At 43.0% G+C, this 14167-nt stretch overlaps 1 protein-coding gene across 2 annotated transcripts in view; it reads left to right on the top strand.

Moving 5' to 3' along the window:
* The window catches only part of MCU (mitochondrial calcium uniporter), an 84783-nt gene extending 74873 nt beyond the window's left edge, over positions 1 to 9910 (top strand). Inside the window, exons 3-8 of one of the 2 annotated variants that reach the window (XM_030951278.1) lie at positions 1025 to 1195; positions 1986 to 2090; positions 4300 to 4460; positions 5007 to 5210; positions 6726 to 6842; positions 7946 to 9910. In XM_030951278.1, the coding sequence (XP_030807138.1) occupies positions 1025 to 1195; positions 1986 to 2090; positions 4300 to 4460; positions 5007 to 5210; positions 6726 to 6842; positions 7946 to 8062 (875 nt within the window). In that variant the 3' untranslated portion in view covers positions 8063 to 9910. Of the gene's footprint in view, positions 1 to 1024; positions 1196 to 1985; positions 2091 to 4299; positions 4461 to 5006; positions 5211 to 6725; positions 6843 to 7941 lie in introns of both variants that reach the window. The other variant, XM_030951279.1, reaches the window with a different exon arrangement.
* Positions 9911 to 14167: the final 4257 nt, after the last annotated feature.

The following is a 14167-nucleotide window of genomic DNA, read 5'->3' as shown; positions in this document are numbered from 1 at the left end:
TTGTGGGTGGGTGTGACTGCACCATCCTTGAGACACAGAAAATGCTCTGAGCAATAAAAAACCCTGTGTGTTTTTACATAAGAAACACACCTATGAAAGCAAATCATTTTGAGGTGTGCTGTTATATCTTAGCAACTACATCACTTGAGGACAGTTATGACTGTGATTCAGTAAAGGGCTTAGGGAATATGAACTTTTGACTTCTCTTTTCTCTGTATGGATCTCACGAAGTACATGGAGCAGGTTGTGGCAGTAAAATAATAAACAGCCTACAGCTCATACAGGTCACTACCATTGATTTTAGAATTAGAGAAATCCTCAAGAATGCCCTCAGAAAAGCTTTTGGCAGCACCAAAGAAATGGAAAAATCTTGTTTTATCTACACCTAAGTAGTAATGCCTGTCTGGAAAAGTACAAAGCATATTGATCCCATGAATTTTAGATTAAATGACCTTGAAGCCTAAACTCGGAGTGCTGTTCTCCTACAGCCTCATGCTCCTGACTGCTTTCTTACATGTTTTGCCTCAGGACAAGGAGGAAGAAACCAGAACTAAACAAGAATATAAACATTTGAAGTGAGTCCTTCCTTGATGTTTCCTAATAGACACAATCTGCCTTTGTCTCCTGAACTATAAAATCCTGATATAAACAGCACTGTTTTGTCTTCCATAGTCCAAAATGCTTTTATTCTCAAAACTTAACCAAAACATACTGTGCTGCCGTGTTGTGGCTTTTAGATATCGTGTTGCCTTTAGAACAAAGGTGACTGTGTTGAGAGTAACTAAAAGGTGACTGTGTTGAGAGTAAGTAACTTTCACAAAGTACAGAAAAATACTGCCAAGTTACTGGAGTGAGAATCTCTGCTATACCTCCATTTTTCTTTGGCCACATCTCTTGAGAAAACCGCAAGTTTAATGTGTTATATTCAGATTATAATCAGGCTTGCCTCTTGTCCGTGGAACAAGTAGAGCAGATGTGTTACCTTGTGACGATGACTTGTATTGTTGTTGTTTTTTCTCTGCAGAAGTGACGGTGGTTTACCAGAACGGGCTGCCTGTGATTTCCGTCAGTCTCCCATCGCGGCGCGAGCGCTGCCAGTTCACCCTGAAGCCCATCTCAGACTCTGTCGGGGTGTTCTTGCAACAGCTGCGAGCAGAGGACAGAGGGATTGATCGGGTTGCAATCTACTCAGCAGGTACTCTTGTTTACAAACTGATTGATTTACTTGCCTGCCAGCTGTCTGCATCCAGCCTTTTGCTTTTGGAGTGGAGGTTCGCTGTGGTGCGGGTTCTCTGACCTTCCTGAAAGAGCAGAAGGTAGAAATGCTATTCCTAGAGTTAGAATATTGTGTAGTCAGTGCTGCCAAGGAAATCAGTCCTAATGGAGATGTTTTCTGGTGAGTTCCCTACTATTTAGTAGGAAAGATGCAAGCTGTGCAACCTACAGAGAGGTTCAAATTGATTTATAAAGAATTGGGTATGGAAGGTGGTACATGGGAAACTGTATCCTGCTTTAGCAATGAGAACTCAGTCATGTTTCAACTTTCATTGTCCTGGCAAAAAGTATCATCCTTTACAAAGAATATTTACATTATTATTGTAAATAGCTAAGAATTTAAAGTTATTTTGTAAACTCAAATTCCGTTTTGGCTTTAAGGGACTCGGCTCTTTGATTTTTGGTCATATGGCAAAGCACATCAAGAGATCAAGTTCATCTGAAGACTTGACTATTTTTACTAAAGATTTTTATGTTTTTCTGTATTTTTGTACACTACTTCCATACTTTGGATGTACTATTTTTTCATAGTTCAATACTGTAAATTAAGAGGTCCACCCTCTGGTTTTCTGTAAATAATATTTACATTATTATATTTACAAAGAATAGAAACCAAACAGCTGGACTTGGGATGGTGTTACAGCTTAGCCACAGCATGTTTAAGTTCTTTGTTCCTCCTGCTTAATGCATCATCTGTGTTTTCCTTACAGATGGCACACGTGTGGCCTCCTCCACAGGCATAGACCTGCTTCTGCTGGATGACTTCAAACTGATCATTAATGATGTCTCCTACCACGTCAGACCACCAAAGAGAGGTAAAGCAGCCTGCTTCTGCTCAGCACGGGGAGTACATCTCAGTATTCAGTTCCCTGCTTCACTACAACATGCTTTATTAACTTGTTCAGGAGCATGAAGTCTTGTTTCTACAGGGAAACCTCCTGGTTTCTAATCCTGCCCTTGGAGCCCAATTTAGAGATATCCAAGTAATCAGAATAATCACTAATGAAAAGCAGATATTTCATTCTGTTCAAAGCTAGTGCCCCCAGCCCTCAAGAGGAATAAACAAAGAAATAGAATTCCTTTTAATTTCTAAGTTTTTCAAATTTTTTTTTTTAATAATTACTGGAAAGTAATTTAATTTAACTCATTCTGAAGGAATGCAGTACAAGATGGGAATTAGATTGAAACTTAGATTGTCTGGTTTGGAAGAATAAATTGTTGCTTCCCCTGACAGCTAACATTGTTTCCATTTAAGTGTGGTACTTTGCTGATAATATTGCAGAATAAATGTTGCAGATAAACCTCAAAACCCTGTTAGCTACCAAACAGTGAAATAAAGGAGACTGTGCCTTTAGAAGAATCAGGTATGAGGGGAAGGGAAAGCAACCTATTTTGAGTCAATAAGAAAATCCATTTCAATAATATTCTTTGAACGTGTGTGATTTTCAAGATGTGAAAACCTGTTGAGAAGCTTTTGAGACATTTCAGCATTACTGGGGGAGGCAGGAACTCGGTGTTTTTATCTGCCCTCTTTCTTCTGGACAGCTTCATAGCCTTCATAAAACACCAGGTTCTTGCATGCCTGTAGTTACCTCTGAGGATTTAAACAAGAGGGACAGCTTGGGAAATGCTGTTTCTGTTTGGCTCTTGGCTCACAGATGTGGGGGATTTTATTGTTCTGTCATTCTGGAATTGGGAGTGCAGTGTACTGGGTGAGATGGTCTTTCTCCCCTAAATGTGGGGTAGACTGACCTCACCTAGAGATGATTTTTTCCCCCATCTCATCAAAAGCACCTTAGCAGAAAGCTCTCTGCTCAGACTGGATATCTAAACCACTGGGTACCACACACACAAAGAAGTTACTCTGCTGTCACCCACTGTGTGCTGCTAGGTGAGCTCTGGGATCACCAAGGTTACAGGAAAGTGTCTCCTAGGATGCACTTGCCAAGGAGATTTCTATAGTTTGTGCTAAAATGAATGTGCCTGCAAATAGGCACTGAGATTAGTTCTGTCAAACTTTTCAACTCTTGCTTTTGCATTTTTACAAGATCACCTTGTGTATTTGAGAGTGGAAATGCCAGAATACTGTAATTTTAAATAAGTACTTCTTGATGTTCACCTCAGTAGGAACACATGGATTTTTCTTTGTAGGAGAACAGGAGCCCTTTAACTAGAATGAAATTATGTACTTTGTGTGTCTTGGCACAGGCAACTGAGTCATTTTTTTCCCTTGAACTGCTGGTGTACTTTTTGAGTTGGTAAATTCATATTTTGATACCTTTAGATACAAGTCCAAGGATACTACAAAAAATTTTTTTTATTTGGTTAATGTCAAAATATTTTGCTTTAATTTCAAACTTCTTTTTTTTTCCATGTGGACTGTAAAACAATGCAATAGTCACAACTCCTTTAGGAACTGGTATCCTCTAGGAATGTTTTCTGAGGTGCAATGCAAGGATGAAGGTGTTTTTGAGTCGTGGCCCTGTTCTTGTTTCTAGATACTGTGTGGGAGAGCTTCACTCCTTTGCAGGCAGCACAGCAAGGGGTGTTACCCACAGAGCGCTGGAAAACAATTCTGACACTGGCACTCCCAAGTGCTGCTGCTGAGGCTGTTGTGGGGTCCCTAACCCACAATGTTCAGTTGCCATCACCAATTATTCTGGTTCCTGGTGGTCTGTATTCTGAATTCTGCCCATGTCTTGACAGCTGGTGTGATGGATCATAGCCAGTTTAGTTTGTTTGTCTTGTATATAAATATTAATCAGAAGCAGCTGTTGGATAATCTGGCCAGCTTTATAGGACACCTCTCTTTTCCTTCTTCTTATCAAATTTTAGGAATATCCCATAGTAAGGCCCTTCTTTCCAGGGAATCACATTGTCTTAGAGTGCTGGAGCTCTTCCAAAGGCCTCTTTGTTGAGAAGATAGTTTTGTTCATTTCCAGAGCAGACTAATAGTGATTCCCCAAGGGCCCATGAGCAGCCCTGTGGGCACAGTGTGTTAAAGCAGCCTCTGCTTTTCCCTAGAGCTCTTAAGCCATGAAAATGCCACGACGCTGAATGATGTGAAGACGTTGGTTCAGCAGTTGTACACAGCCTTGAGCATCGAGGAGCACCAGCTGAACAAGGAAAAGGAGCTGATAGGGAGACTAGAGCAATTGAAGGAGCAACTAGCACCTCTAGAAAAAGTAAGGAGTTTCTCAGTGTGTTGTATTTATCCTCCAAATGCAGCCTGCATGTATTTCCAGGTTTTAATTGGGTCCCTGCCATGCTTCAAATAGTTTTAAGATCACTGAACCAAGTGTTTACCAAACCATGTCTGCTTCTGGTTTCTGTGGAAATATTTTGTTTCCTTGCTTCAAGTAGTTGGAAATGAGCTTGTTAGTAAATACAGGCTGGGGCTAATGCAACAGAACATTGTGGGAATCTATAAAGTTAGAGGGTTTTAGTTTGTGTCTGTACATACATTGCCAGCGCAAACATCTCTGAGCATAGAGAAATAAATACTTTCCTGAGGCATTCAGAGCATGCTCAGAGTAAATATAGGTGACAGCAAGATAGTGATGGAAAAGAAGCTGAGGTTTGTTTGTATAAGCATCATGCATAATCAAATCATGTTTCAAACCACTTAATGTTGCTATTAATATAAGGGACTGATTTTACATTATTATCTCTTAACAGTATTAACATAATTACTTCTGAGACTGCAAAATGTGTGTTTCTGCCTTCTGCAGGTGAGGATGGAGCTCAGCAGGAAAGCAGAGAAGAGGACAACCTTGGTGTTGTGGGGAGGCCTGGCCTACATGGCCACTCAGTTTGGGATTCTGGCCCGCCTCACCTGGTGGGAATACTCTTGGGACATTATGGAACCAGTCACCTATTTCATCACCTATGGTAGTGCCATGGCAATGTATGCTTATTTCGTAATGACCCGCCAGGTAGGACTTGGTGTGCTGATATTGACACTTCAGTAGAAGACTTTCTCTGGGCTCTACTCCCTAGAAAAATAGCAAAGTTGTGCCTGCTAGAAGCTGCTTTGCCCCTTCCTTGTCCTGTTGGAACACAGATGCCACTTGTTTAATTTGTGCTGGCCAGGGAGGTGGTGTGTGGGCCGGTGGGGTGTTCTCATGGTGGCCCTGGCTGGTTGTCTTACCAGAAATGCTTTTCTAAAGGTGTTAGGTGACTGCTGTAGCCAAACAGATTCATCTGCTGGCAGATATGGTCAGTACAGACAGGTATGGCTGCCTGAGATACCTTCTGAGCTTCAAGGAAGCCCACCCCTCTCACATGCCTTGCTGGCCTTTTTAAGGAGCCCAAGGATCAGGCATCTTGTTGGAAATACCTTTTACAGATCTGGCCTCCCATCTAGATGAAGAATCTATCTCTGTAATTGTGACAGCTTCTCTATGGATTTTCTAGTGCATGGTTTTTTGTCTCATCAGTTCCTAATTCTGCCTAAATAATGAGGAAAGGAGGGCTCAAAGTGTCTCTGCTGTCGCAGGGCCATCAGAACAGATGCTGCAGGTGTGCCAGCGTGGTGTCCCAAGGGTCTGTCAGCTACATAATTTCAGGGACAGTATTTATAGCAGTTTTTCTCCCTCCTTTATTCCCCACAAACTTGTCAGTATGAAATGTTATTTGTTGTTGTCTCTGTGTGAAAGGATCTGCACACTGGGGACAGGAGGAAGGTGCTAGTAACTCACTGCTGGAGTGTAACAAATGAGTAGAGAAGCAAATGTCTGACTTGGCTGGGTCTGGCTGGGATGGAGTTAATGTTCTTCAGAGCAGCTGGTGTGGTGCAGTGTTTGGCATTTGTGACCAAGACAGCCTTGGTAACACAGCAGTGCTTTGGCTGTTGCTGAGCAGTGCTGGTGCAGCATCAAGGCCTTCTGTGGTTTTTGTTCTTCCCTGCTCTGCCCCCTCCCAACCCCTCTTCCCATCCCTGGGAATAGGGGATGGGTGAGGTGTTGAGAGGGAACACATCTGGGACAGCTGCCCTGAACTGACCAAACTGATACTCCATGCCACATGATGTCACATTTTGCAATAAATTGGGAGGGAGTTTCTCCAAAGCAGCCGTTCCTCAGAGTCTGGCTGGGCACTGGTCTGCTGGCAGGAGGTGGTGAGTGATTGCTTTTGCATCACTCTTATGTTGTTATGGGTTTTTTCCCTCAGTTATTAAACTGTCTTTTAACTTTACACTTAAATCTTTCTTGTCTTTTCCTACCTTTGGGTACTTTCTCTGTCCCAGCTGTGCAGCAGTGAGTGCTGGGTGGGGGTTTAGCTGCTGGCAGGGGTCACCCACCACTGTGTGAGCTTGGACCAGGCTTGTGCCTCCTGTCAGGAACTGGTCATTCTCCCAAAGACACCTGAGACATCCTGTGCTATGGCATCCTGTGCTGCCTCCCTGCTGTAGCTTTATTCCTATTTTCTCTCCTTTTTTTTCTCTTTAGGAATATGTTTATCCAGATGCCAGAGACAGACAGTACTTACTATTTTTCCATAAAGGAGCCAAAAAGACACGATTTGATCTAGAGAAATACAATCAACTCAAGGATGCAATTGCTCAGGTAACAACAATATTTCCAGAAACACAATAAAGAAATTACTGCTTGCTAGGTCTTCATTACTATTAACAGACACACCTCAAGCAAGAATGAATGTATTTTAAGTTTTCATACCATTCACAGCCCCACTTCAATCACTGAATTGGCTTTGATATTACCAGGAATAGAAGTGGAAGTGTAAATCAACATGAAACCCATATCAATCTTTAAGGGCCTTTCAGAAACTGCTGGTAAATCTTGAGTTGCTTCAGACTCTTTATGCCTCAGAGGAGCCTAATTCAAGATTTCTTTTTTTCTCAGCTCCTACACACCAGATGTATTTAGTGAGGAATGAAGTCTTGCATCCATTCAGTTCAGGTCTTCCTAACATAGCACTTCAGTGCAGTCCTGGAAAATAATGTTCAGGAAATGTAGCTGTATTGTTTGAATCAGTGGGGGCAGATTTCTCAGACTCTGGAGACAGACACTCCTGACAGATTATCCACATTGTGGGATCTGTTCAGCAAAGGATAGAGATGTTTCCTTGTGTTTCTCAGAGCCTTATTGCAGAAGGATGGTGTAAGCAGAAAAAGCAGTGTTACCACATTATTTTTCACTGCTCTCTATCATCCTTTATTCCCAGGCTCTGGATATGACAGTGTAAGATATCCAAGGCAAGACAAACTCTACCTCTGGAGAACAAACTACATAAGGAAGGACCCAAAGGTCTTTCTGGGGTTTCTTATGCCATGTTGAATACAGATACCATTGGATGGCCATATTTTCCTGGAGCTTTTCTTCTAGAATCAACCATCCCTAATAATCTAGTTGGGATGTTGATTTGTTGGGTTTTTGTTGGCTTGTTTTAAAAATTATTCCAGTGAATTTATGGGGATCCAAATCTCCCCTACCTTATTCCTTTAAGTGGCTGTGTGCAGACAAGTTCAGAGAAATACAGCTGAGAATAGTTTTTTAAGTATGAGCTTTCAACTTTTGGGCAAATTCCTGCTGGACAGGGAAAAAACAAGGAAATGTGGGAAAGCTTTTCTTTCTCTAAAGGGAAATGGTATTGGGGAAAGCTGTTTTGGGAGCTTGTGCTTTATAACATGTCTTTTACTTTTAGGCAGAATTGGACCTTAAGAGGCTTCGAGACCCACTGCAAGTTCATCTGCCCATCCAGCAAATTTCTGAAAAGGACTGATCAGCAAAGAAGCTCTGAACCCCGGCAAAAAACCTGTTCATAGCTCTTGCCTTTTTTAATTAAAGCATTGCAGGTGGAAGCTGGGACGTGGTGTGGGGGGTGGAGGGTTTTTACCTTTAATCAAGACAAAGGACTGTAAAGGGGGAAAATCTCTTAAATCTGAAGATGGGACATTGTGGAATGTTAGTTCTGAAAAGGGCTTGGCAAATAGTCACATTTTAAAAACTGTCAGAATGGCGATTGTGTACAAATACAGGATTGGGGGGGTTCATGAAGAGAATGTAATGCTGGGGTGTAGGGGTGTCTTCTTCCAGCTTTGCAGGGTCTGCCTCTTGATAAGACACCAGCAGCCTGCTTAGCTTTTTAAATTTTCCTTTACCTGATTCCAATCTCTCTTTCTGTCTTGAAAACAAAACAAAAGGAGAAAAAAAATAAATGAACAAAGAATCCAAGCCACCTGGAGCTCTGGCTGGTGATCAGAACTTGCACTCCACCGCCATTAACACGCACACTTCTGGTCAGACCTGGTCTCTTTTATAAAGTTACTACAAGACTGCTTTCTACTGGAAAACCGTGAGCTTCCCCTTCCAAGCCCACCCCCTGTGCTCCACTGACTTCCTCCTTTGCTTATTTGTAGCACAGATTGGTTGTAGCCCAGTGAGAGAAGGAATGAGTTTTCTTCTGGACATTTGAGAATCGATGTTTTGGATTGTTCCGGAATAACTCTCGAAATTTGCGTCCCAATGCCCTTGAGCTTCTCCTAGAAACCCATGGCAGCATTGCATGAGCGGTTTTTTATATTCTGTCTTAAGGCAGGGAGGTTCCCCTCTTCCTACCCCCAATCTGAGAGCCACCTGGACTATGGAATTAGGGAGGCCTTAAAGGATTTACAGAACTGTTGCCGGAATCATGACTCCTGCTTTCAAATGAAGAGTTTTGGAACATGGAATAATGAAACTTGACACTTGACTGCTTGTGTAATGGGATAGAAGGTTTCACATATTGGCAGAGCATTTCCCTTGCCCAGAGGCTTTTTGAGAGCCTGGGGACCTTACAGTGCAAGACACAGAACTGCTTTGGTTCTGTAGCACTTTCCCCTGACTGAGTAGCTTTAAGTGAACTTTGTGTCCACAGGTCAGAATTTCTTAGGAGTGGCTAATGACATCTCTTGTTCTTAGCTAAAAAGAAATAAAGGAAGGAAGGTCAACCCATTGCCCTCTCTCTTAGCCAAGGCTGGCTGCTTTCTAAGCAGATAAAACATCTCTTCACTCAGAGCAGGTCAGTCTGGTTTAGCACCCTGCTGATAAATGCTGTGGAGACAGGATGAAGGTGGGAGAAGGACACTAAGCTTTATATACAGAAAGGCTGGCTGCTTCTTTTTGATGTTTCACTACTACTCCTCACTGTGTCATGGAAAGAGGCTTCTGGGGTTTTTTTTGGAGAACCATGTTTTAAAAATATAGGAAAGAAAATAATTCAGTATTACTAGATGCCAGGTGCCTTGCAGATGTGGAAACACAGCTGGGATTGCTGCCTCTTCTCACTCAGTGGCATGTTGGACCGAATGGGTGCATGTTTCTAGTTTTGTTTTTTTTTTCTTCCCTCCCCCTTCTCCTCTGTCTTTCCATTTAATTACATTGTGTGATTATTTTTTATCTGTTTTATCATGTTTGTGTGATGAGTTTTAAAAGGAAAAAAAAGTGAACACAATCCTGTAGCTGAATCCTTGGTGTGTGTTTGGGATGAGGGAGGGAGCATGGAGAAAAGTCCTTCTTTAAAAAAAAAAGAACAAAAAAAAACCTGAACATGTGTAAAATCCTGTATCATTTATGAAATATGTATAAAAGAGCAATGTACTTCTGGAACAATAAATAACTATTCAATTTTTGAATCAGTGCTCTTGAATAATGTTATTTTCCCCAGCTAAGAAGAGAATATTCCCTGTGTGGCAGCTCTCTCCTGAGTTTCCTCCATTTCTTTTTGTTTAGGTTGTGTCTTCCTGACTGACCTTACCTCACTGAAGCCGTGGTGGTGCAGATAATAACTTTCTGAAGAAGCCTGGATGGAAATGTGGCTGCCAGGCCTGGCTGCCTAACACAGGGATCTCAGGAGCAGTTGAGGTGGTGAGGTAGAGGTAGAGATATTTGGTCTAGAAAGATCTTCCTTTGTTTGGCCAGCATAGTGGCAGGATAAGAATATATATGGGCAGTAATGCCCAGCAACCCAAAAGAGGTACCTGTGGTGTCAGTGTATTTCTATATGCACTCAAGTGCTGTTTTGGAGAAAAACTGGAGTGTCAGACTTCAGTTCCTTTCTGTCTGGGCCCTTGAGTGGTTTGTTTTGTCATGGTGACACGTGATTTGTTCATTACCTTTGGGAATCAGCAGAGTGTGCTTTGTCCTGACTTTATGGATTATTAGGATGAGATGTGTGTGCAGGTTTCCATTGTGCCTGTGGACTGCTTAAAAAAATTACCATCCATGATTAGCTAGTTTTTGAAAAAGCCAGCTCCTGTGTTTTTCAAAGCTGGAGGGGAAGGGCTGGAAGCTGTTTGTTGTCACCTACCTTTAATCACTGCCGACAGGCCTCCTTCCTCCAAGCAGCCCTTGGTCTGCTGCTGTCCCCAGGTGAGCTGCTGCCACCCTTAGGTAAATTGTTTGGCTCAGTTGCGTAAGAATTCTTCCATTTTGGCATCCAGGAGAGCAGGAGACTTTGTGACGTCTTAGCACCACCATCTCTATTTTGAAAATAAGAAGATACTGTTACAAAACTGTTCCTGCACATGAATTAATGTTGTTCTAGAGATGGTGTGGGTTACAAAAGTAAGGAGAGTGGCTACACTTGTGCCCTGAAATCCAGCAAGCCTCCCACTCCAGTCTCAGTGCCTTGGAATGCTAACACTGAAGGGAAGGGCAGGGTTTGTTTGCTCTCCTGATCCGTTATCTCAACATCAGCACACACTCTTGCAGCAGCATTTCCCCTTTGGGAGCCAGGCAGGTGATAGGGTCCTGTCCCCCTGGCAGCACTTGCAGAGCAGGCAGTGCTGCCTGAATTTTAATGTGCCACTGCATTCCTCAGCCCTGGTGAGGGAGGAGCAGCAGGGAGCATTGCAGTGCTCAGGTGCTGCTTTTTCTACTGATTTTGTCATGCTTTTGATTAACCTCTTCTGTGATAACTGTATGGAAGTTGGGTTTCAAATAAATATATGAAAGTTTCATTTCAAATGAATGTATGGAAGTTGAGTTTTTTAATGACTTTAGGTTAAATGTATTGTTCTCTTGACGGTCTGTGTTTTTTAGTATAGAAAGCCCCAAACTCTTAGTATCTAGGGTTTTAACACATGACCACTTTAAAGTTTCCTGGAGAACAGCATTAAGTTCCTTTTGCCACACCTGTGAGGCTCTGCCTTGCAGGCCCGTCCAGGGAAGCTGTTCATGGCTCCTCTTTCCTGAAGAGCAAAGAAGAAACCCTTTTTCTTTCCCCCTGTAACCCTTCCTGCCTGGCAGGCAGCAGTGATGATCACCTTGTGGCAAGTTCTTGTGCTTCCATGTTGGCTTTAAGAGGGTTTGCATGAGGCTCTGAAGCTGCTCTTGGCTGTCAGACCATGGCACTGAGCCAGCCATGTGAAGCTGGCCAAGCTGCCCTGTCTTTGAGCCAGTGGACCAATTTCTTTGATATCCCCTGGGTTTTTTGTGTCTGTGGAGTTAGAAAAGCAAACTTCTTTCCTCTGTGCCCCATTGTATGGCTTCATTTTCACTGAGGAAGGAGATTTTTATATCTTAAGTATTCTTCTACCTATCCTAAGACATGCTAATTATTCCTTTTAAAAAACCCATCAGGCTTATTTTCTTTACTGGCATTTAAAAGGATGAAAAGTAAAATCCAGTAATGAAAATTAGACTTGCAGTGTACCTAAGCCCTGAAGCAGGGGAAAACTGCTCTTAGGCTGTGCTGCTGTGGCTCTGAGGGCTCTTAAAAGATGACTTCTGCTTCTCTTTCTGCCACTGACTAGTTTTGCAGTTTTTGTGTGCTGTCTAAGCCATCTGAAAATAGAGGAGCACGGAAAATAGGACTTGGGTTTGTAGGACCTGTGGAAAAATACTCTCAAACACCAAGTTGTGCATCACAGTGCTCCACTAAGGGAAAGGAAACAACTGCTACTCTTAACTAGGAGTGATGTTAATGGGCTCTCAGTGCTGTACTTGTGAGGAGTTTGCTCACATTTCACTCAGCTTGTGCTCCCTTCCTGATCTCCACAGCCCTTCCCACTGGCTCTGAGTGCTGGAACAAGTTGTTTACAGCAACCAGGCCTATCTCCAAGTCCTTGACTTCAGTGCAATCCATCTCAGCTGCCTGTCAGGGCTTATTGTGAATGTGCATCCTCCAGTCAATCCCACACAAGGGAGCCTGTCCTGTGTGCCAGGCTCTCCTCCCTCCTTGCAGCAGGAAGTGCTGATTAGCTCTTCCTCCTGCTCCTTCTGGGCAGGTTGCTGGTTCCTGCATCCAGAGCTGTGCTTCACACACCTCCCAGGCATTGCTGTGTCCTGAGAGGTGGCTCTGACAAAACCCAGACCACCTCAGCAAATGCCAAAGCATTTTTATTCATTAGTCCATTACAAACTGTATGAGGCTTTCCAGCCCAGCCAATGCTTTGAGTTCCTTGTGTGAGGGTGGTAAAGCCCTGCAGAGATCTCCCTGCCACAAGAAGGGTGGTTGTCACCTGCAAAATGAGCGTTTTTCTTGTGTTAAGAACAGATATGCACAGGCTTTGAAGCAGGTTTAGAAAATCCCTCTTGGGTACCAAAATAAAACCCCTGCCCTCTTTTTAATTTTGCCTTCCTTCTTCATATATTTTAAACAGTACTGGTGGCTTCTTTTAAAAGATTTTAACTTGAAGCTGATTCTTTTTGGGGTATTGGGTGCATCAGTCTTTGGGGTGCAAATGTGGATGTCAGGAACAACATATTTGCTGGAGGGTGCAGGTCCTACAGAATGCCCTATTGGAGTTGTGTCTCTCCCAGAGCATCTCCTTGCAGGGAGGTTTTTTGTTTGGGTTTTTTCCCTCCATTTATCCTCTTAGGACTGTTACAACTCCCTGAGGCATAGATTGTTTGTGGGGGAATTGGAGCTATGAGTATCACCCAAATTAACTTTTGAAGAGAAGCTGCTGATAGAAGAGTTGCCTCTGGTGCTTCTTCCCAGAAATGTTTAGAGGTAGTCTGGCTGTCTTCTCCAGCTTGAGACCACTTCCTTCAATTAGATGTTATGGTGATTTGGGATAGTGTCTTCTCTGGGAATGCTGGGGCACCTCCTGCTTTAATCCACTTTTGAGAACTTCATAGGGCCTGTAGGTGACACCTTTGAGGCTCCAGTTTGCCATGCTGCAGTTCATTTCTCTGTGTTAATTGTCAGCTGTCAGTCACTTCCATGTGCCTGTCAAAACCTTGTTATAACAGGCTCATCTAGCAGCTACAAAACAAAAGCAGCTGGTGAGGGGTGGTTCAGGGAGCTGTGCACACCTGTGACACAAACAGAGCATTCCATTCAGGCTTGTCAGTTTTATTTACCTGGCATCATGAGTACGAACCAGCCTCTCAATGAAAGTGGCAAAGTAGAAATTCCAGTGGCTTGCTGTATTATTCTCTGTTCAATTTTAGTTTCTCTTCTGGGAATTCACATAGTCACCTCTTGAGGGTTATCTCAAGCTATCAAGCCTTGATAGCTTTGTGTAGTGAATCGGTTCTCTTTTCCTGTTGTTGGAAAAACCTTTCTGGTACTGCACAGCTGTCAGCACAATAGAGCCACAAGAATTTATTTTTCCTTATGGGAGCAATAACGATAATTTATTTGGAGTTTTTTTGTTGTTCCTTAGAATCATTCACCACTGAAAGAAGACTCCTGTGCTGGGGTGGAGTAGAGCAGCACATTGCACTTCACTCCCAGGAGCACACCCCAACAGAGAGGCCATTGAGAATTCTCTGTAATGTACAGTCCCTGCAAGACAGGCAAGCACCCTGTCTTGTGCAAATTCATCATGTAAATAATGGAGCCACTTCTTTCCTGCTGGGATTTGAAGCTTGGTGTCCTTTCTTAGGCCAGCCTGCTGCAGAAATGCAGGATGCCAAGGGAATGGGGAGATTCCCACACT

The sequence above is a fragment of the Camarhynchus parvulus genome, chromosome 6 (genome assembly GCF_901933205.1).
Source record: "Camarhynchus parvulus chromosome 6, STF_HiC, whole genome shotgun sequence".
Lineage (NCBI taxonomy): Eukaryota > Metazoa > Chordata > Aves > Passeriformes > Thraupidae > Camarhynchus > Camarhynchus parvulus.
The sequence above is the reverse complement of the archived record's forward strand: the minus strand, read 5'-3'. Positions and strand labels throughout refer to the sequence as shown.